This window comes from Oncorhynchus kisutch, linkage group LG23 (assembly GCF_002021735.2).
Source record: "Oncorhynchus kisutch isolate 150728-3 linkage group LG23, Okis_V2, whole genome shotgun sequence".
NCBI classification, from domain to species: domain Eukaryota; kingdom Metazoa; phylum Chordata; class Actinopteri; order Salmoniformes; family Salmonidae; genus Oncorhynchus; species Oncorhynchus kisutch.
This window is the reverse complement of record NC_034196.2, coordinates 40696285-40720874: the sequence shown is the minus strand read 5'-3', so window position 1 is coordinate 40720874 and position 24590 is coordinate 40696285. Positions and strand designations below refer to the sequence as shown.

Sequence of the window (24590 nt, the reverse complement as noted above, 5' to 3'; positions counted from 1 at the left end):
GGTGCAATGATTGGTAAGCTGCTCTGACAGCTGATGCTTAAAGTTAGTGAGGGAGATGTGTGTCCAGCTTCAGTGATTTTTGAAATTCGTTCCAGTCATTGGCAGCAGAGAACTGGAAGGAAAGTTGAGTTGGCTTTGGGGGTGACCAGTGAAATATACCTGCTGGAGCGCGTGCTATGGGTGGGTGCTGCTATGGTGACCAGTGAGCTGAGCTAAGGCGGGGGTTTACCTAGTAAAGACTTATAGATGACCTGGAGCAAGTCGGTTTGGTGACGAATATGAAGCGGGGGCCAGCCAACGGTGACAAAACGGATGGCAACTGTGATAGACTACATCCAATTTGCTGAGTAGAGTGTTGGAGGCTATTTTGTAAATGACATCCCCAAAGTCAAGGATCGGTAGGATAGTCAGCTTTACGAGGGTATGTTTGGCATCATGAGTGAAGGATGCTTTGTTGGAAAATAGGAAGCCGATGCTAGATTTAATTTTGGATTGGAGATGTTTAATGTGAGTCTGGAAGGAGAGTACAGTCTAACCAGACACCTACAGTTGAAGTCGGAAGTTTACATACACTTAGGTTGGAGTCATTAAAACTTGTTTTTAAACCACTCCACAAATTTCTTGTTAACAAACTATAGTTTTGGTCAAGTCAGTTAGGACATCTACTTTGTGCATAACACAAGTAATTTTCCCAACAATTGTTTACAGACAGATTAAAATTCCGTAAAATGATGTCATGGCTTTAGAAGCTTCTGATAGGCTGATTGACATCATTTGAGTGAATTGGATGTGTACCTGTGGATGTATTTCAAGGCCTACCTTAAAATTCAGTGCCTCTTTGCTTGACATCATGGTAAAATCAAAAGATATCAGCCAAAAATTGTAGACCTCCACAAGTCTGGTTCATCCTTGGGAGCAATTTCCAAACGCCTGAAGGTGCCAAGTTCATCTGTACAAACAATAGTACGCAAGTAGAAACACCATGGGACCATGCAGCCGTCATACCGCTCATGAAGGAGACGCGTTCTGTCTCCTAGAGATGAACGTACTTTGGTGCGAAAAGTGCAAATCAATCCCAGAACAACAGCAAAGGACCTTGTGAAGATACTGGAGGAAACATGTACAAAAGTATCTATAACCATAGTAAAACGAGTTCTATATCGACATAACCTGAAAGGCCGCTCAGCAAGGAAGAAGTCACTGCTCCAAAACCGCAATAAAAAAGCCAGACTACGGTTTGCAACTGCACATGGGGACAAAGATTTTGGAGAAATGTCCTTTGGTCTGATGAAACAAAAATAGAACTGTTTGGCCATAATGACCTTCGTTATGTTTGGAGGAAAAACGGGGATGCTTGCAAGCCGAAGAACACCATCCCAACCGTGAAGCATGGGGGTGGTGGCATCATGTTGTGGGGGTGCTTTGCTGCAGGAGGTACTGGTGCACTTCACAAAATACATGGTATCATGAGGAAGGACTATTATGTGGATATATTGAAGCAACATCTCAAGACATCAGTTAAAGCTTGGTCGCAAATGGGTCTTCCAAATGGACAATGACCCCAAGCATACTTCCAAAGTTGTGGCAAAATGGCTTAAGGACAAAAATTCACCAAACTTATTGTGAGAAGCTTGTGGAATTTACCAATTTTTTTTAACGCAAGTTAAACAATTCAAAGGCAATGCTACCAAATGCTAATTGAGTGTATGTAAACTTCTGACCCACTAGGAATGTGATGAAATAATAAAAGCTGAAATAAATAATTCTCTCTACTATTATTCTGACATTTCACATTCTTAAAATAAAGTGGTGATCCTAACTGACCTATGAATATACCCATTAACAAGAGTTCTGTCCATGGTGCTGAATGCACAGTGTACTTTTCCCTTCGTGTAGTTCATTGCATGTTTAATAAAGAAAATACCTACCAAAAGGAGAACATGGATGTGGTTTATTTCTGTGCATGTTAAAAAGGTCAAATAAGTAGCATACCTGGACGTGATTTACAGTAGATATCTGTCAACACAGTTATTTATACACATGATGTATAATCCTGTAATATGATTCTGGCCCCTCCATGGAAAATAATTGTCCAGGCTTGGTATAGACAAATGGCTGGGGGTCCCAGAGAAGAGGTAAAAAAAAAAACTGGTTTTGTAGATTCCCAGAAACTTCTGAGGTCTCTTCTGGAGTCAGTCATATTTCCATAAAATGAAGCAAAATTACAATTTTTTTGTGAATTCAATAAATAAATTAGTCCGGAGGAAGATATGGCTGAGAAACATCAGGCACAGAGACATCAGTCTGCAGAAGTCCTTTGAGGGCCTAAAGAAAATGTGTGCGAGGAGCACTTTGAAGAGTGTTTTATTCTGATTCTGGTACAGCTACTATCTTTGTCAACAAAAATACATTTCAAGTCATATGATACACGGAAGACACTGTACTTCGAGGCAGTACCTACCAGAATAAATAGCAGGAATCCACCCTCTCAATCTGCAACAGATGCACGGCATAGTAGAAAAATAAGCCAACTACAAAGTTCATAGCAATTAAAGATGCATCGTTATAGTTTCATATCAATACAACAGGTTTAAAGTCTTGAATTGTCTATTTTTGAAGGAGAAGACAGGGAAGCAGATGGAGGTTTATGTGAGAAAGAAGACAGAGAACAAGAGAGTGAAGGAGAGCGTAGACCCAGCTCCAGCAGAGGAAGCAGCTGATGGTCTGCAGAAAGTGGTCTGTCAGATGACAGAGGTGGCAGAACTAGGCGTCCTCACAAGCAAACGGGAAGCTTAGGTGTCAAAGGAAGCGGCATGTAGCACAGGTGTCATGCAGGAGGCCATCATGCATTGGAAGGAGGTCTATAGTATAATAATTATACACTCGCAGTAATTGATTGCAGACACATTGAAACAAAAAAATATCACAAAGTTAATCTCATATAGATTTTTTCTTCTCCAGGAACTGTATTCTATCAAATTGACACCCCCAAAAAATTCCTGTAGATTGGAATAAAGCATATGTTGAATTCTAATAGACAACATTAGGATTGATTATACAATTATATGTGGGTTTTTCTTCATCACCCAACTATCCTCTTTATAATTTGTAGAACAAAACAAGATACAATGTTGGAGGCCATGGAGTCCCTACCTCCACATCTAAAGGACTTCTTCAAACTACAGGGTTGGAGGCCATGGAGTCCCTACCTCCACATCTAAAGGACTTCTTCAAACTACAGAGCAGTGTGCAGAGAAATAAGAGCGGGAGGAGGTTCTCCGTGGAGGTAAAACTGGAATACAGATGTACCACAACAGTCCTTCCACTTACAGATTTCTGCGGAAAAAATGTATCCTGCCATCCCTAAGTACCCTCCATCGCACGCACCATTTGTTTCTTTTCTGTTCGAATAAATATAGCATTTTGCTCTTACAAGAGGCTTCATTTATTGGACTGCATGTTTTCAGAAATGATCTACAATCTGGTATTATTTTATTTTGAAGGCCGGATTCCTTGACTCTTTCATGGAAAAGATGGAACTCCTGGTCAGAAATATGAGCACAGCAGAAAGAGAAGCCACTCCTGCGTTGTCCTGTTGGAAGGTGAACCTTCACCCCCCCAGTCTGAGGTCCTGGGCGCTCTGGAGCAGGTTTTCATTCATCTTTCCCTCAACCCTGACTAGTTTCCCAGTCCTCCAGACGTGACCAAAGAGTTCCATCTTGGTTTTATCAGACCAGATAATCTGGTTTCTCATGATCTAAGAGTCCTTTAGGTGACTCCAAGCGGGCTGTCATGTGCCTTTTACTGAGGAGTGGCTTCCGTCTGGCCACTCTGCCATAAAGGTCTGATTGGTGGAGTGCTGCAGAGATGGTTGTCCTTCTAGAAGGTTCTCCCATCTCCACAGAGGAATCCTGGAGCTCTGCAAGAGTGACCATCGGGTTCTTGGTTACCTCCCTGACCAAAGCCCTTCTCCCTCAATTGCGCAGATTCGCCGGGCGGCCAGCTCTAGGAAGAGTTTTGGTGGTTCCAAACTTCTTCCATTATGGGGTATTGTGTGTAGATTTATGGGATAAAAAAACGAAACATTTTAGAGTAAGGCTGTAATGTAGCAAAATGTGGAAAATGGGAAGGGGTCTGAATACTTTTAATGCAATCTGAGTTTATTTGGAGCTAGCTACCTAAAGCTGGCAAAAAGCTATGCTGTGGTCTCATACTCGCTAGCTAATTAATGTCAGCTGGACTCAATGGTATCATCTTCCTTGAACCTTGTTCTCACGGTATCCGTACCCCAAGGGTATTATGTGAGACACACTTGTGTCAACCTTAGTAACCTTAGTTCCTTTTCAGACTTGACGTTGCCAAAGGCGCTTCAACAAAGTAATGCGTAAAGGGTCTGAATAATTGTGTACGTTTTTTTTTATTTGCTAAATTTCGGAAAAACTGTTTTTGCTCATTATGGGGTATCGTATGTAGATTGAGGAGAAAAATAATAAGGCTGCAACGTAACAAAATGTGGAATTAGTCAAGGGGTCTAAATACTTTCCGAATGCTACGATCGTATACAAATAATAATTGATTGGGTTTATATAGGACTTTTCTACCAACTGAGGTACTCAAAGCACTTTACATACTCACCTCAACCACCATCAATGTGTAGCACCCACCTCAGTGATGCACAGCTACCATTTTTGTGCCAGAATTCTCACCACACATCAGCTATCAGGTGGAGAGGTGAGGAGTGATATATGCCAATTAGGAATGAGGGGGGGTGATTAGATGGCCATGATGGAATGTGGCCAGGATGGGAATTTAGCCATGACACCGGTGTGAACAGCCCTACTCCTACAATACGCTCAATGGGATTTTGAATGACCAGAGTCAGGACATCCGTTTTAACATCCCATGTGAAAGATGGCACCCTACGCAATGTTTCCAAATGTAATCAGGGTTTGAAATGATTATTTATTATCTTGTTTAGGCGTCTTTGCGGTCAGTTCACAATCAAATTTGTAATTTTATTATTAAGTTCCGGACCCCCCAACCATCCGGACCCCCCCCCACCATCCGGACCCCCCCACCATCCAGACCCCCCGACCATCCGGACCCCCGACCATCTGCTCAACATCAAAATTGTCCCGCGGCTGAATCTAGTTCAAGTTCCCCGATTTAGGGTATCAATTACTTTCAAAGACATTTGGGGTTAAGTACCATGATATTAATTTATATTGAAAAAACAAATAGTTGAATATTCCCGGGACCACCCAAATGTATGCACGCATGACGAAGTCGCTTTGGCTAAAAGTGTCTGCTAAATGTAATGTATTAATTTTGGAATGCATTTGGAAATACTCAAATACACTGACTTAAATATGCATCATAACCCAAGTATTGGAAAATACTTTTAAGCAGTAGGCTATTTATAGGAAATTATTAGAAAATACTTCCAGTAGAAGTACTTGATTTGGGCCACATTATTTTGGTGTATTTAAATAACAAATAATCAAATACAGATTGAACCCAGGTCTGATCATCTCCCATATTCTTTACCTGTCACACCTTAACTGTCATCAATACTCCAATGTCTAGGCCTGCTAAATGTTTTGTGTAATATGATGTAATCGTGTTTCCCCTGCTAACACATATATACTGTGGGAATAACATTATCTAGACTAATATTTCCATAATTGTACCTCTCATATCAAAAGAAATAGAATGGTTTTGACAGACAAATAGACACATAAATGACAGTTGTTGCACAACAACAAGCACAGCTTGTAGTAAAGAACTAATGAAGTGACAGTTAAACCAAAGATTAGGATTTTCCCTGAACTTTTATTCTGAATATATATATATATACACACACACACACACAATAATTACATGTTTGATTACAATGTAATAAAGAGTGAAAACGATGGTCATTACAGTGTGCACAAGGCAGACACTTCCGATTCCAGTTTCATGAATGGGAAATGAAGTGCAAGCTCAGAGTAGGTCTGAAAATATAGGTGAAAAACATATGTACCCTGTACAGGAAACAAGTATATTTTTATCTGACCCTTTAAAAACATAGCTTGGACCTTGTAGGCTCAAGATGAGCCAGAACATCCATTCCATTAGTCTCAGTTCAGGAATCCAGCGAGATGTAGGCAGCAGAATATTCAACATTTAAATTCTATACATCGGCATTACATTAAAATATACAAGACGCTAGAGAGCAACGGGTGAATCAAATGGGAAGCAGTCATACAGTAGCAGAGACAATCACAAACACATTGCATGTCTTAGTTAAGTGTACCTTTTACACACACACTGTGCAACAGTGACACCCTCCCTAGAAACATTGAAACATCATGAAATTGCCATGTTGTAAGCTCAGCTAAATGTGTAACAGCATTTTGTAACAAATAACCCTAGTCTAGACGAGATTGTGATTTCTGGTTCATCTAATCCTAATTATGTAACAATTGCAATACTGTTTTGACCTTGAACAGAACATTTGTTTATTTGGAGTCCAGCTTTGCCTCCCTTTCCTTGCTGGTGGTCAAAGACATGGCACCTTCTCCAAGAGTCCCTTTAGAATTCAGTCCCTGGTGAACTCTGTCATGGGGTGAAGTCTTGAACCCCTTTTCTGTGGGGTCTAGGGAAGGGTCTTGTGGTGTTACTTTACCACTTGGTGCATCCTGGGTAAACGTTTGTGGTAACACTTTACCACTCTGGATTTCTTTGGAAGGTGAGTGTGGGGACATTTTACAAGTTAGGTTATCTTGGGTGGGGTTCTTTGAAGGGACTTTGCCACTTGGTGCACCTTTGGCAGGGGATTGTGGTGACACGTCACCACTCTGGGTTTGTGGTGGCACTTTGCAACTTTGGGCATCATGCTGCAGAGTCTGCTTGACCCATTTGTCTGGGGTTGAGGCTTCCAGTTTCTCTTTAGAGGCGTGTTGAGTTGCTGGGTTCAGGGTGGCTGAGAATCCAGTAGGAGGTTCCAGGTCCTCAGAGGAGGATTGAAGGGCTGCTTTACTTTCTGTGGTGGGCTGAGAAGGGGACGGCAGGGATGCTTTATCCCCGGCTGCAGCGTTTGGGGAAGGGTCGGCAGGGCCAGACCGGGGTTCTTTAGTGGGCGATGAGCTGATCCCTGTGAAGGAGAAAAGGAAGCTCAGTGAGCATGGTCAACTGTGAGCATAGCTCACACCGCTGGTGAAATGGACTTCAGTTCATCTCAAATTGTAGAGTTAATCTCCAGCCGTTACTGAGCTTTCAGATGTGTCAACTTGGCATTCTCCATTCACGAGAACATTGTGACTGAATAAGGAAAACATTTCCAGCGGAAGGTTAACCTGAGAAACTTGTCAATCATTTCAGAATGAAACCACGTTCCTAATTATCGAAACCACGTTCCTAATTATATTCTGGAGTGCAGACTAACAGTAGGCACATGTCAAAAAACAGGTAAAGAAAAACCTCACATCGCCTCTCCCCTATTTGACCTATATAGTGTGTGTATGTATTGATATGTCGGCTACGTGTGCCTTTTTTAAATTGATGTAGTTCTGTCCTTGAGCTGTTCTTGTCTATTAACGTTATATATTATGTCATGTTTCATGTTTTGTGTGGATCCCAGGAAGAGTAGCTGCTGCTTTCAGAACAGCTAGTGGGGACCCCCCCAAAATACCAAATAGCTTAATCTGCATATTGCTCTTTGCATATTCATGTCTATTTTAACACAATATTTCAGAAAAGGTGAAATACAAATAATATCATGTCTATTACAACCAAATAATTGTAGCATTACCGCAAAAATGGAAGAGGCAAGTGTAAGGGGGAAAAAGTAAGGAACTCTGACAGCTGTGCCATATAAAATAGCTAAATAGTTGGGAAGAGATTTGCGATGTACCATGGCACATGGTTTATGAATTGACATGCAAAATGACGCCGGATTCAAAACTTAGAATTTTTTCAATTTAAATTATACAAAATTATTGCAACCAATAGAATGTTATATAAACACAGCAAAAAAAGAAACGTCCCTTTTTCAGGACCCTGTCTTTCAAAGATAATTCGTAAAAATCCAAATAACTTCACAGATCTTCATTGTAATGTGTTTAAACACTGTTTCCCATGCTTGTTCAATGAACCATAAACAATGAATGAATATGGACCTGTGGAACGGTCGTTAAGGGACTAACAGCTTACAGATGGTAGGCAATTAAGGTCACAGTTATGAAAACTTAGGACACTAAAGAGGCCTTTCTACTGACTCTGAAAAACACCAAAAGAAAGATGCCCAGGGTCCCTGCTCATCTCCGTGAACGTGCCTTAGGCATGCTGCAAGGAGGCATGAGGGCTGCAGATGTAGCCAGGGCAATAAATTGCAATGTCCGTACTGTGAGACGCCTAAGACAGTGGCAGACTACGTGTAACAGGGATCGGTACATCCGAACATCACACCTGCGGGACAGGTAGAGGATGGCAACAACAACTGTCCGAGTTACACCAGGAACGCACAATTCCGCCATTAGTGATCAGACAGTCCGCAATAGGCTGAGAGAGGCTGGAATGGGGTAACATCTCACAGCAAGAACTGGCAAATCTGGCAGAGTCCATGAGGAGGAAATGTACTGCAGTACTTAATGCAGCTGGTGGCTACACCATATATTGACTGTTACTTTTGATTTAGAATCCGGAAACTATCATCTCGAAACGTTTATTCTTTCAGTGAAATACAGAACCGTTGGGTATTTTATCTAACGGGTGGCATCCATAAGTCTAAATATTCCCGTTACATTGCACAACCTTCAATGTTATGTCATAATTACGTAAAATTCTGGCAAATTAGTTCGCAATGAGCCAGGCAGCCCAAACTGTTGCATATACACTGACTCTGCGTGCAATGAACGCAAGAGAAGTGACAATTTCACCTGATTAATATTGCCTGCTAACCTGGATTTATTTTAGCTAAATATGCAGGTTTAAAAATATATACTTCTGTGTATTGATTTTAAGAAAGGCTTTGATGTTTATGGTTAGGTACAGTCGTGCAACGATTGTGCTTTTTTCGCAAATGCGCTTTTGTTAAATCATCCCCCCGTTTGGCGAAGTTGGCTGTCTTTGTTAGGAAGAAATAGTCTTCACACAGTTCGCAACGAGCCAGGAGGCCCAAACTGCTGCATATACCCCGACTCTGTTGCAAGAGAAGTGACACAATTTCCCTAGTTAAAAGAAATTCATGTTAGCAGGAAATATTAACTAAATATGCAGGTTTAAAAATATATACTTGTGCATTGATTTTAAGAAAGGCATTGATGTTTATTGTTAGGTACACGTTGGAGCAACGACAGACCTTTTTCGCGAATGCGCACCACCAATTATATGCAACGCAGGACACGCTAGATAAACTAGTAATATCATCCACCATGTGTAGTGATTATGATTGATTGATTGTTTTTTATAAGATAAGTTTAATGCTAGCTAACAACTTACCTTGGCTTCTTACTGCATTCGCGTAACAGGCAGACTCCTCGTGGAGTGCAATGTAAGGCAGGTGGTTAGAGCGTTGGACTAGTTAACCGTAAGGTTGCAAGATTGAATCCCAGAGCTGACAAGGTAAAAATCTGTCGTTCTGCCCCTGAACAAGGCAGTTAACCCACTGTTCCTAGGCCGTCATTGAAAATAAGAATGTGTTCTTAACTGACTTGCCTAGTTAAAAAAAGCCTTTTAAATGTTTTATTTATTTTTAAATACAGATTTTTGTTTCTGGCCATTTTGAGCCTGTAATTGAACCCACAAATGCTGATGCTCCAGATACTCAACTAGTCTAAAGAAGGCCAGTTTTATTACTTAATAAAATAAATTGTTTACCAGCTGCAGCCTTGTCCATATTCTTCTTGCCTTGCGTGAAAGGGCAGGGCAATATCTTTGCAGGAGTGTAAGTGTTCAAAGGAGTTTTTTTTGCAGCTGTCGAAAACAACAAAAAAAAAAGACATTGAGATGCAGGCAGGCAAAAAATTACCGTTGATCATTTGTACTGTACGATGAGCAGCGATAAGTACCTGGGGAGGAGGCAGAGATGTCCAGGAGTGACTCATGAGATGCAGCGATGGAAGCCAGGAAGTCGTCTATCTGTTTCAGCGAGAGCGAGTTGTGCAGGGTCTCCAGGGGGCATATGGACGGAACCATGGAGTACAGCTCAAAACCTAGAGGGTGGAAACGCCTCCAGATGATAAGCCGACAATACGGAGAATACTACAAGCCCTCTGGAGACTACTCATGACAGAGAACATTGTATTATTTGAAAATCGGCAGACAAAAATCAATGCTTCCATTATCTCCAAGTGACAGCAAACAAAATAAAACACAAAAATCAGATCTGATCGAGGTGAATACTGTAGGATGCAGGCAGATGTATGATACAAAGTATATCCCACTGAAAGCAATACCCATCACGACTGTCACAGCCAGGATGAGAAGAAATACAAGAGTGAATGTTAACTTAACCTAGTTGGGAATACAGTTTGGTTTATATAGCCCTGAAGCCTTTGATGGACGTTGGGGAGAGATTGAACAAAGTGGTCTAACAAAAACCACAATATCGTTCAGGAGAAAAAGCTGTCTTAATTTTAATTTAAAAAAAATAATAATAATTACATTTAATTTAAAAGCTACAAGTTGTAACTTTTTGGGCAACCTGATGAAATTTGCATAAAAATATGAGTTATAGATCTGTCACTCATTGGAAGCAAGAAGCAGTAGATCTGTTCTGTGTGCCATTTCTATGATTCCTGTTCTTAAGTTTAATTTTTGCATCTTTTACTTTCAGTTTTGTACACCAGCTTCAAACAAGCTGACAATACAATATTTGTGGTTATTGAAAATATATTTCGCAGCGGTTTAGGTACAATGATTCTCTATACATTGCTTGTTTTGCCACAAACTGAAATTAGGAGAACTATTAGAATTTTAGCAACCAGGAAATGGCGAAGCAATATCTGCATAATGCACATTTAATAAAATACCATAATGTAAGAAAATGGCATTAATGTACATGGCAACTATAAGACGTTTTAGAAATGACGATACATAAAAGAATATGGGGCTACTTTCTTTTTCCTGGAATCATCTTTTTCCACTTGGCTTGCTCTTTGGCGGCTCTAGCATTATTCTTAAGTGGTAATCGATTAGTGACTGTGGTTTAATACAGTGAATTCAGACCCCTTGACTATTCCCACATTTTGTTACATTATAGCCTTACTCAAAAATTCACTAAACAAAAAAGAAAAAAGTCCTCAATCTACACACAATAATACCTCAATGACAAAGCGAAAACAGGTTGATAGATTTTTAAAAATGTATTCAAAACTAAAAACAGAAATACCTTATTTACATAAGTATTCAGACTCTTTGCTATTGGACTCGAAATTGAGCTCAGGTGCATCCTGTTTCCATTTATCATCCTTGAAAAGTTTCTACAACTTGATTGGAGTCCACCTGCAGTAAATTCAATTGATTGGAAAATATTTGGAAAGGCACATACCGGTCTATATAAGGTACACAGTTGACAATGCATGTCAGAGTAAAAACCAAGGCATGAGGTCAAAGGAATTGTCCGTAGAGCTCTGAGACAGGATTGTGTCAAAGAACAGATCTGGGGGAACCAAAATATTTATGCAGCATAGAAGGTCCCCAGTGGCCTCCATCATTCTTAAATCCAGAAGTTTGGAACCACCAAGACTCTTCCTAGAGCAGGTTGCGCAGCCAAACTGAGCAATTGGTGGAGAAGGACCTTGGTCAGGGAGGTGCCCAAGAACCCGATGGTCACTCAGACAGAGCTCCAACCTCTCTGCAGCACTCCACCAATCAGGTCTTTATGGTAGAGTGGCCAGACGGAAGCCACTCCTCAGTAAAAGGCACATGCTAGTCGGCTTGGAGTTTGCCAAAAGGCACGCAAAGACTCTCAGACCATGAGGAACAAGATTATCTGGTCTGATGAAACCAAGATTGAACTCTTGGCCTGAATCCCAAGCGTCACATCTGGAGGAAACCTGGCACCATCTCTATGGTGAAGCATGGCAGTGGCAGCATCAGTTTTTTCAGCAGCAGGGACTGGGAGCCTAGTCAGGATTGAGGGAAGGATACAGAGAGAGATCCTTGATGAAGAGATCCTTGATGAAAACCTGCTCCAGAGTGCTCATGACCTCAGACTGGGGTGAAGGTTCACCTTCCAAAAGGACAACCCCCCTAAGCACACAGCCAAGACAATGCAGGAGTCCTTGAGCGGCCTAGGCCGACCCTGTACTTTAAACCGATTGAACATCTCTGGAGAGCCCTGAAAATAGCTGTGCAGCGACGCTCCCCTTCCAACCTGACAGAGCTTGAGAGGATCTGCAGAGAAGAATGGTTGAAACTCCCCAAATACAGGTGTGCCAAGCTTGTAGCGTCATACCCAAAAAGACTCTAGGCTGTAATCCCTGCAAAAGGCGCTTCAACATAGTACTGAGTAAAAAGTCTGAATACTTATTTAAACGTAATATTTAAAAAAAAATGTTTTTAAATATATTTGCAAAAATGTATAAAAACCTATTTTTGCTTTGTCATCATGGGGTATTGTGTGTAGATTGATGAAGGGGAAAAACAATTTAAATACATTTTAGAATAAGGCTGTAAAGTGTAATATGTGTAAAAAGTCAAGGGGTCTGAATACTTTCCAAATGCACCGTATACAATTGGAATTGGTTAGATATACTTATTTCCTAAATTATTGCATTAATATATAAATAATATTTCAGGTTTTTAACAGTGTGTATTTTTACGACAGAGCTGTGGTAGATTCAGTTTCCAAAGTATGTCAAATTTGATAGCTGAGATGGTAACAACTGAGAAAATAATATCTAGGCATTACAGTAACACCAAAGTGTAAATAAATGTGTCTGAGACACTGCAGACAAAGGTGATGATGCAGAAAACATTTTCGCTTAGTATGTTACAATGAGCATGGCTTCTCTGGTTAAAACAACAGAGAGCAAAAGGGGACATTTATTTGATCACTAATAACAGCATCAAAATCTTCCACATTAGCATGTCATTGAGTCAATACATAGAACAAAATATGTTTGCTAAATATATAACTAATATCAATTGAACTTATCATTTTAAGCAATAACCACATATTTATTTGTATGAACACCCCCCCAATGAGTCTAACACACCATGGATGAAAAACATGGGTACTCTGTAGAAAGACACATTTTGCAATATGATGTAAATTAATATAAACAAATATTAGATTTGAACAAAGTTCCTTTATCATTAAAAATGTATTTGTTGGCCAAATGTGAAAATATTTGCAGGGATGTATAACACTGTAGTTACACTATATGATCCCTCAGGAAAAGGTATATATTGGATCTTCCCCCTTTCTTAAAAAAAACTTCTAACTTTCCCTATAACAAGAAATATACAGTTGAAGTCGGAAGTTTGCATACACCTTAGCCAAATACATTTAAACTTAGCTTTTCACAATTCCTGACATTTAACCCTAGTAAAAAATCCCTGTTTTAGGTCAGTTAGGATCACCACTTTATTTTAAGAATGTGAAATGTCAGAATAATAGGAGAGAGAATGATTTATTTCAGCTTTTATTTCTTTCATCACATTCCCAGTGGGTCAGAAGATCACATACACTCAATTAGTATTTGGTAACATTGCCTTTAAATTGTTTAACTTCTGTCAATCATTTCGGGTAGCCTTCCACAAGCTTCTCACAATAAGTTGGGTGAATTTTGACAGAGCTGGTGTAACTGAGTCAGGTTTGTAGACGACCTTGCTCGCAAACGCATTTTCAGTTCTGCCAACACATCTTCTATAGGATTGAGGTCAGGGCTTTGTGATGGCCACTCCAATACCTTGACTTTGTTGTCCTTAAGCCATTTTGCCAAGTATGGAAGTATGCTTGGGGTCATTGTCCATTTGGAAGACCCATTTGCGACCAAGTTTCAACTTCCTGACTGATGTCTTGAGATGTTGCTTCAATATTTTCACATAATTGTCCTCCTTCATGATGCCATCTATTTTGTGAAGTGCACCAGTCCCTCCTGCAGCAAAGCACCCCCACAACATGATGCTGCCACCCCCGTGCTTCATGGTTGGGATGGGTGTTCTACGGCTTGCAAGCCTTCCCCTTTTTCCTCAAAACATAACGATGGTCATTATGGCCAAACAGTTCTATTTTTGTTTCATCAGACCAGAGGACATTTTTCCAAAAAGTATGATCTTTGTCCCCATGTGCAGTTGCAAACCGTAGTCTGGCTTTTTTATGCCGATTTTGGAGCAGTGGCTTCTTCCTTGCTGAGCGGCCTTTCGGGTTGTCGATATAGGACTCTTTTTTACTGTGGATATAAATACTCTTGTACATGTTTCCTCCAGCATCTTCACAAGGTCCTTTGCTGTTGTTCTGGGATTGATTTGCACTTTTCGCACCAAAGTACGTTCATCTCTAGGAGACAGAACACATCTCCTTCCTGAGCGGTATGACGGCTGCGTGGTCCCATGGTGTTTATATTTGTGTACTATTGTTTGTACAAATGAACGTGGTACCTTCAGGCGTTTGGAAATTGCTCCCAAGGATGAACCAGACTTGTGGAGGTCTACAATTTTTTTTCTGAGGTCTTGGCTGATTTCTTTTGATTTTCCCATGATGTCAAGCAAAGAGGCACTTTGAGTTTGAAGGTAGGCCTTGAAATACATCCACAGGTACACCTCCAATTGACTGAAACGATGTCAATTAGCCTATCAGAAGCTTCTAAAGCCATGACATAATTTTCTGGAATTTTACAAGCTGTTGAAAGGCACAGTCAACTTAGTGTATGTAAACTTCTGACCCACTGGAATACAGTGAATTATAAGTTAAATAATCTGTCTGTAAACAATTGTTGGAGAAATTACTGTCATGCACAAAGTAGATGTCCTAACCGACTTGCCAAAACTATAGTCTGTTAACAAGAAATTTGTGGAGTGGTTGAAAAACAAGTTAATGACTCCAACCTAAGTGTATGTAAACTTCCCGACTTCAACTGTATATTAAGTAAATATATAAAGTACCAGTCAAAAGTTTGGACACACCCAGGCAAAGCTGGTTGAGAGAATGCCAAGATTGTGCAATGCTGTCATCAAGGCAAAGGGTGACTACTTTTTAACACTTTTTTGGTTACTACATGATTCCATATGTGTTATTTCATAGTTTTGATGTCTTCACTATTATTCTATAATGTAGATAATAGTAAAAAATATAGAAAAATCCTTGAGTAGGTGTGTCCAAACTTTTGACTGGTACTGTATATGCTTGAAATTAACAGTAACAATGATAACAAATCTTAATATTTTATCAACAAATATACTAAACCTTTTTGGACTGTAGGACATGTACTGTATGGCTGTGGCTTAGATTACTTATCATAGATAGCACCTGTCAACAGCAACAAATAGAAATATAATTTTCATGAGCAAAAGTGTTCTGAGGGGCAGGACTAAAGCACACAGCTACTCAAAGTATTTTCATAGCCAAGGGTCTGAGGAAAGGAGAAAACAGGGAAGACTACATTTAAGAGACTGGAGGTCTAGACTGAGAAAGGAAGCTGAACTATACACAACAGAAATCTATATGAACTAAAAACACCAAACAACGTTCAGACAAGATATAAATGGGTAAATTAAACATAATAAAACACTTACCACAGAACATACTGGAAAAGACTGACCCATTTAGAAAAGCAGAAAAAAAACGATAATCCAAAATGATCAAATTAGTGCATATTGGTTTAATGTACAAAGAATGTACTTTAAATACAAAATCATATTTTGTTGCATCAAAATTACAGCGTTAACCACAAACGGAGGTGACTGACAGGTTTATGTGGCCCAAATGTAAGAACATATTAATCCCAGATATCACATTGATTTAAAAAGTTGCCTTTACATAAAAAAAAATAGATAGATAGATATTTGCCTAGATTAGCAGCATTACTACATTTGCCTAGATTAGCAGCATTACTACATTTGCCTAGATTAGCAGCATTACTACATTTGCCTAGATTAGCAGCATTACTACATTTGCCTAGATTAGCAGCATTACTACATTTGCCTAGATTAGCAGCATTACTACATTTGCCTAGATTAGCAGCATTACTACATTTGCCTAGATTAGCAGCATTACTACATTTGCCTAGATTAGCAGCATTACTACATTTGACTAGATTAGCAGCATTACTACATTTGACTAGATTAGCAGCATTACTACATTTGACTAGATTAGCAGCATTACTACATTTGACTAGATTAGCAGCATTACCACATTTGCCTAGATTAGCAGCATTACCACATTTGACTAGATTATCAGCATGACCATATTTGACTAGATTATCAGCATGACCATATTTGACTAGATCAGCAGCATTACCATATTTGACTAGATCAGCAGCATTACCATATTTGACTAGATCAGCAGCATTACCATATTTGACTAGATCAGCAGCATTACCATATTTGACTAGATCAGCAGCATTACCATATTTGACTAGATCAGCAGCATTACAAGATCAACGGTATAACTATTTGCCATACCTCTAAAGGAACATTTAGATTGGCAACATTGTTGTGATACAGTCACCCAACTCCAACACAACAAAAGTCATCAAGAAAAAATTTAAGGCCATATTCAAACCAAACTACAGCACTTTGACTATTAAAATGAACAGATAAGCAGGGGACAGGTCTAGCTAGCCTAGCAGGTCACAAAATAGCTCCATGTAATCCTAAACTATAGGGTGACAAACAGGGGGACTTTTCAGGCGAACAAAAGAAGCACATGATCTTGGAGGGCTGCGTGAGCATTCAGAAGTCTCAATGTTTAGGATCACATTCCCTGTGCACTGCTTTGACACTAGCAGAGGATCTCATGAGGAGGGAAGATTCTATCCAGATCAAAATGACAACAGGGATGAGGTAAGGATGCATCTTAATTAACAAAAGCAAACATACCATTGGTTGGGTGTCGCGCAAATGAGATAGAAAATCGTTTTACAGCAGACCCACGCGTGGCCTCTGAGAAAGAGAAAAACAGGTACCTGAAATGTACAACAGCTAAAAGGAATAGAGGTTAGGAAAAGGCAAAATAAATCAAGTATTAGAAGGCATGCAGGTGAGAAAGGTGGGAAACGGAGCGCTTGTTTTAGTAGTGAGTTAACTGTTGGGATTCTCTCAGCCAGAGCAAAGTTTGTGAAGATTAACAATTGTTATTGTTATCTGCTGAAGGGGGGGGGGGGGGGGGGGTGTTAGGACGGAAACATTTCTAAAAAGGCCGATGGTCACCTGTTGGTCCCACACTTCATTGGACCTTGCATATGGCAGAATCCAACCCAAACCACATCTACTGTAGCCTCTGTACATTCACCACCTGCCTTCCACCAACTAGTTTTCCTACATTTACCTTGCTGGTTCTTCGGCATCTTTCCACTGCTATAAATGATTACAAATAGGATACATTCTATGTGACTGTGCAAAGAATCCTGGATTTTATGGGGTAATAAATTCAAAGTTTGATGATCCTGATCAATTTGCATCAAACTAAAGGAAAAGCTGTTCATTTTTGACAGCCACAATCTAAGAAATGTGGATTTTCTTCATGACTCAAACAGATGGTTTAGCAAGCCATGACACCCATCATCTCAGATGGTTCTGAAATCATTTCTGTAGTTATAAACAGATAAGAATAGAATTCCTGAAACATTATTTTTGTTATAAATGAATCTCTTATAATTTGAGTGCACCCAAATTTGCCCTTTTGATTTGTTTGTCATTCACATAATATTCAACAAATACAGTATACAGTACAGTACCTAACTTCCTACCACCGAGTAAGACCAGTGGTGTAAACTACTTAAAGTAGCTCTTTAAAGTATTTTTTACTTCGTCGTTTTTGAAAAAAACGTCGTTTTTGGAAGAATCTGTACTTTAACTTCCATATTTATATTTTTTACTACTTAAAAAAAAAAAAAAAAAAAATCGTACTGTCTGGTTTGCCTAATAAGGAATTTGAAATTATGTGTACTTTTACTTTTGATACTTAAGTATATTTTAGCAATTACATTTACTTCCGATACTGAAGTATATTTCAAACCAAATACCTTTTAGACTTAGTATATTACTGGGTGACTTTTACACGAGTCATTTTCTGTTAAGGTATCTTTACTTATACTCAAGTATGACAATTGGGTACTTTCCCCATCACCGAGTAAGACATGAGGAATCCACTAAAATGTTCAAAAAGCCACCCATGGACCTCAGCGACAAACCCACCACAACAACCTGTATATAGTAGAATTTCTTACGTTTGAATAGTAGTATAAAGCTGCGGTTTGTTGTATTGCTTCTTCATCCTTTGTAATGCATTTCCTGCAAATCTGGCTATATTTTTATTCCCCCTGTTATTAATTGAAATCGCTTGTATTATTTACCATAAATCAGTGTGAAAGTACCAGGTTTTTACCACTAAATTCCACTGTTCCTGCTACTATACCCTTTTATCCACTTTGCTGTCTGTTGTATTTATTAAATGGAACACAACCTTTTCTTTGCAACTCTGGGTAGAAAAGCACTAGATGTGGCTTATGATTAAACTAAAATGGTGTGATCATCCTCACAATTCAAGCCAGTTCTCCATGAAAGCAATTCAGTTTGTCCTTCTCTTATCAACCTAAAGCTTCCAACCCAACTCTCCTTGAACAGTCCAACAAGTGGCCTCTCTCTGAGACAGCTATCCCGATGCAATTCTCAAAAGACCTTTCATACCAGCTCAAAACTTTGATGGAGAAATTAGTTTGTGACTAAAATGTGACAAAAATGTGAATAAAAACCCTAATGAAATGATAAACCATTGCATGGCATTTGTTTACTAATAATTGTGTTTTTCAATACATCTCCATACTTGGTAGGGATGCAACGGTACAGTAGACCCACGGTTTGGTATGTATCACAGTTTGTGGGCAACGGTAAAGGTACGGTTTCTTTGTATTTAAGTAAAGTGTGCGTTTGTATGACTCTCATACAAGAGATGAGTTTGCAACATGTAGCTCTTTATCTCCTAATCTAGTACAAAGTCAACCGTCACAGTGAGGTAGCTTCCAGTAATAGTGAACCGTCACAGTGAGGTAGCTTCCAGTAATAGTGAACCATCACATTGAGGTAGCTTCCAGCACATAGTGAACCATCACAGTGAGGTAGCTTCCAGTAATAGTGAACCGTCACAGTGAGGTAGCATCCAGTACATAGTGAACCGTCACAGTGAGGTAGCTTCCAGCACATAGTGAACCGTCACAGTGAGGTAGCATCCAGTACATAGTGAACCGTCACAGTGAGGTAGCTTCCAGCACATAGTGAACCATCACAGTGAGGTAGCTTCCAGCACATAGTGAACCATCACAGTGAGGTAGCATCCAGTACATAGTGAACCATCACAGTGAGGTAGCTTCCAGCACATAGTGAACCATCACAGTGAGGTAGCTTCCAGCACATAGTGAACCATCACAGTGAGGTAGCTTTGAGTTCCTCTGGAGGTTCAACTATCAGTGGAGAGAGGTATATAGGGTGTCTGTATCAATTTGTTTTCATTTTCTCTCTGTGATGTTTCAGAGTTTGGGAATTACTTTGCTACTGAAATGTGTGCGGGAGGGGACATTGTAACGCGGTTAAAGAAAATCATCAGGTGACGAAATCCCGAGTCAGTAACCACTGAATAGGGCTGCAAATCTTTGGCTATGAATACCCCCACTGCTTTTGTTATTTCTTTATGTTTTTCTGAATTTGTCGCAAATTGTTGTTGGAAGGCAGCAACGAGAGATGGTTGTGTTTTCGCAAACGAGTGGACTCTCCTTGCTCCAACTTTACCTACAAGGGATACAGCCGGGTGATGGCCACGTAAATGACACATCACGTTTGAAGTGTTTCCACTCGAGTAGCTGACAGTGGCAAAGCAATGCTTGCAGACTGTACTTTGTTTGTTTACGGTCTTCTTACCCTTGTCATCGTATTGCACACTGAAGCCAACATTTCCCACACAGCGGATTTGAAAGACAGCGGTATCTCTTCAAATGTGCTTTTTTTGTGTGTTTCCCCTCTCTTCATGGGGCCCCTTTAGGGCAGTTTCCTACTGAGATGTCATTGCAAATCGTACATTGGTTGTTTAAGGGGGGGGGGGTTGCGGTTGACACATTTTGAGACATTGCTGTGGAGTAAAGTCTGTCAGCCCTCAGGAGTCCCCTAACGGCCTGGGGCCCCAAGCAGTTGCCTGCCTTGCCTGTTCACAAGCTGCACGTCTGGTTCTGAATGTACAACGTGCGTGTAGTCTGCAGAGCAATAAGAAAGTTTGGGAAATTATAGGAAAACGACAGGCATATTGTAATTCCGCGGTTCACGTGTGCGTATTGAACACTGTAGGGGGCGTACCGAACGGTTCGACAACATACTGTGTACTATTGCATCCCTAATATTTAGTGTGATTAGTGACATTTACCATTAAACCCAACCCAGCCCCAATACCATTACACTTGCAAAACACTAGAGTATGTGTTTGGGACTTTTACAATTGAAACCATTAGAATTGATGTAGCCTAATGGTTTGCTTGTTCGCCAGGAATGGTCTAACTAATCCATACCCTATTTTTGAAGGGAATAAAACACACAAAGGGGCCGTTTCCTGGACACAAGTTAAGCCTAAGAGAAGGACAAACTGAATCACTTTTCATGGAGGACTGGTTTCTATTGTGAGGATGACCACACAATGTATTTTCATCATGAGCAAAAGCTATTGGTTTTCTACCCAAGGTTGCAGAGGAAACTTTGTGATCCATTTAATAAACACAAGAGACCAGCAAAACAGATAAAAGCATCAGGAACAGCGACATCTAGTGGGCAAAACGAATTTATTGTAAACAATGCAAGCCACTTCAATGGCCGATTTCTCAGAACAAAATTCACCTGATTCACAGGGAATACATTACAAATGATGAATAAGCAATAGTCCAAGCAGCAGATCCATACTATTTGTCAAACAGAGACCTGATACTGTATACAGGTTGTTGGGGTGGGATTGGCGTGGTTGTTGGGGTGGGGTTGGCGTGGTTGTTGGGGTCGGGTGTCCGTGGGTGGCCTTTTTACCATTTTATTGAATTCCTCTTACTTATTGTTAGGAAGAATTATGGTCTAAATCGGATATTAGGTACTATATTTATTGAAGATTATATGAATCTTGTAAATAAAAAAAATTGACAACTTGGGTACAATCAATTAGCTTAATTGCTCAGATATCAAATTACACTATATACACAAAAGTATGTAGATATCCACTCATTTGAAAGAGTTCGGCTATTTCAGCTACACCCATTGCTGACAGGTGTATAAAATCAAGCACACAGCCATGCAATCTCCACAGACAAACAATGGCAGTAGAATGGCTCAGTGATTATAATTTTGTTTGTTTGTTGTAATTGTATCCCCTTTCTCTCCACAATTTTGTGATATCCAATTGGTAGTTACGATCTTGTCTCATTGCTGCAACTCCCCAACGGGCTCGGGAGAGGTCGAGTAATGCGTCCTTTGAAACATGACCTGCCAAGCCGAGCTGCTTCTTAACCCGGAAGCCAGCCGCACCACTCTGTGGGAGGAAACACTGTTCAACTGAGGTCAGCTTGCAGGTGCACGGCCCGCCACAAGGAGTCACTAGAGCGCGATGAGTCAAGGAAAGCCCCCGGGCCAAACCCTCCCCAAACCCGGACAATGCTTGGCCAATTGTGCACCGCCCTATGGGACTCCTGGTTACGGCCGGCTGTGACACAGCCTGGGATCGAACCACAGGCAGTAGTGACGCCTGCGCCACTCGGGGGGTCAAGGTCAGTGACTTTCAACGTGGCACCATCATAGGATGCCACCTTTCCAACAATCACTTCCTCAAATTTTTGCCTTGCTAGAGCTGCACACAAGCTCTCAGAACGGGATTGCCTAGTGCTGAAGCGCTCATGGCGTAAAAATCGTCCGTCCTGAGGTGCAACACTCACAACCGAGTTCCAAACTGCCTCTGGAAGTAACACCAACCAAATAACTGTTAGTCGGAAGCTTCATGAAATGGGTTTTTATGGCCGAGCAGCCGCACGCAAGCCTAAGATCACCAGAAGCAATGCCAAGTGTCGGCTGGAGTGGTGTAAAGCTCGCCCCCATTGGACTCTGGAGCAGTGGAAACGCGTTCTCTGGAGTGATGAATTCACCATCTGGCAATCTGACGGACGAATCTGGGTTTGGCGGATGCCAGCAGAATGCTAGTGTGGAAAAACTTGACTGGCCTGCACAGAGCCCTGACCTCAACTCTATCGAACACCTTTGGGATGAATTGGAACGCCAACTGCGAGCCAGGTCTAATCGCCCAACATCAGTGCCCTACCTCACTAATGCTCTTGTGGCTGAATGGAAGCAAGACCCTGCAGCAATACTCCAACATCTAGGGGAAAGCCTTCCCAGAAGAGTAGAGGCTGTGACAGCAACAAAAGGAGGACCAACTCCATATTAATCCCCATGATTTTGGAATGAGATGTTCAACGAGCAGGTGTCCACACATTTTTGGTAACGTAGTGTATTTCAACAAAATAATGTTTCAGGAATACTAAATCTTATCTGTTTCGAACTATACAAATGATTTCAGAACAATCTGAGATGGTGGGTGGTGAAATGCTATTTCTTGTGCTTTTTGTGGTGGAATGACTCCGGCTTGAAATCAAATGCCCATGTAAATGACAACAGTGAAACAGTCTGTGCAAAAGTGCTATAACATGTAGTGGTTCGTAGCATTCTAAAACTGGGTGAGAAATAAAAATATTATAATCTACACCTTATTCTACAGTCTGCCAGCATAATACAATGTTTCTTCTTCTAAACTTTGTGGAATAGGGCTGTTTTAATAAAAGCTCTAACAAAAATGTCTGGAAAGGTCCAAAAGGATTATCTCAAATGCATAAAAATACGGAAAAGCTACAAAGGCTAGCGTAAGAAAACTACAAAAAAAAACGTATTCAACGACAATATTCATAACCAAATTACAATGAAGTATTTGTAGACAACTGTTTGAAGAGTGTAATATGGCTACAAAACCAGGGATGTGGTCAATTCCATTTAAATTAAGTCAAATCCATTTAAATTAAGTCAAATCCATTTAAATGAAGTCAATTCCATTTAAATTAAGTCAATTCCATTTAAATTAAGTCAATTCCGGAAGTAAACTAAAATTCCAATTCCAATTTATAATTGAAATGGAATGGACCCCAACACTGAATAATATGGTTGTTAAGTGGAGACGCCAAAATGTAGACATTAGTGGAGACACTTTACTAGTTTTGAAGGGAGCATTAAGTTTGCTAGCAAAGAGCGATGCGGTAGCTAACCAACTGTAAATACGTTAATTGTTTCGCCCCAAAGTTAGCCAGCTAGCTAAGTTAATTAGCCAGTTAGCTTAAGATATTTACAGATAGTTAGCAACCGTTCGCACACTTCTACTTGCTACCCGTCGTGTCAAAAACATACCCCGAAAAAATGACGAGGTGTCTCCTCCAGCTGTGATCTACTTTCCAAGCATATTACAACATATGCGCTTTACAGCTAGCTACAGGTACAAAGTTTTACATTTTAAAATTGTATTTGTAATACAAATTACAAAAAATTGTACATTTTCCCCCCAAAATAAATCATGGATGATTTAAATTGATTGAAGGTAAACTGTGATTGAGGGCAAAGTCCTTACTTGAGATCCGTACACGCAACTCTTTGAGATCAAAGCTAAATGTTTAGTTGCATCTTAGTTACGTGTGCAGATGTCCGGTTCGGATTCTAGCCATAAATTGTTTGCATGAGTATTTTTTTTAATTTTTTAAATGTAGTAATGAATGAAATAATGGATGTTCACACCTCATCGTTTAGCTAAATCGATATAGTACAAGATTTGAGACAGGAATATTTGACCCGCAATTTATTTGAATTGAAAGTAAGTTACTTAAATAAGATATTGATTATCAAAAGAAGTTATGAGGGGGATCAGTACTGAGTGCAACATTGTGCACAACTCCGGAAAAATAAGTCTTATTTTGTATGAATAAACCTTAAATTCACTACCAAAACAATGGACTTATTAACTAAAAAATATGGATTATTACAATTTCTTCTCCCAATAACATGAAATTATGTTTCTGTCCAAAAACACAATATGGTAAATTAGAGGGACCGACACAAAGTGTCAGAATACATTCATATATTTCCTATTGAAATACACAGGAGGAAATTACAGTATTCCTTTAGAAAAATGAGCAAGGGTTCATCTTTTTTTTTTTTAAGATGTGTGTGCGTGTTTGCACATACCATCTAAGAAGCCAGAAGAGGTCAGCTTTTTACGGTGCGCGCGAGCATAATCTTGTAGGTTAGGTGCACTGGAGGAGGCCCCGAGCACCATGGTGCTAAAGAGACCAGCGCAATGAGACCCTGGTGGGAGTTAAGAGAAGATACATACA

The 24590-nt window shown here is 40.1% G+C and overlaps 1 protein-coding gene across 22 annotated transcripts in view; it reads right to left on the bottom strand.

Annotated features, from left to right (window-relative positions):
• Positions 1 to 5812: 5812 nt before the first annotated feature.
• Positions 5813 to 24590, bottom strand: part of ppip5k2 (diphosphoinositol pentakisphosphate kinase 2) — a 69344-nt gene continuing 50566 nt past the window's right edge. For 7 of the 22 annotated variants that reach the window (XM_031802869.1, XM_031802868.1, XM_031802878.1 and 4 more), the window contains 6 exons: positions 24442 to 24561; positions 17032 to 17094; positions 15727 to 15747; positions 10053 to 10196; positions 9862 to 9957; positions 5813 to 7138 (listed from right to left, as the gene is read on the bottom strand). In XM_031802869.1, coding sequence (XP_031658729.1) covers positions 6504 to 7138; positions 9862 to 9957; positions 10053 to 10196; positions 15727 to 15747; positions 17032 to 17094; positions 24442 to 24561 — 1079 coding nt within the window. In that variant the 3' untranslated portion in view covers positions 5813 to 6503. The remainder of the gene's footprint in view (positions 7139 to 9861; positions 9958 to 10052; positions 10197 to 15726; positions 15748 to 17031; positions 17095 to 24441; positions 24562 to 24590) is intronic. The other 15 variants (XM_031802874.1, XM_031802883.1, XM_031802876.1 and 12 more) reach the window with 5 other exon arrangements.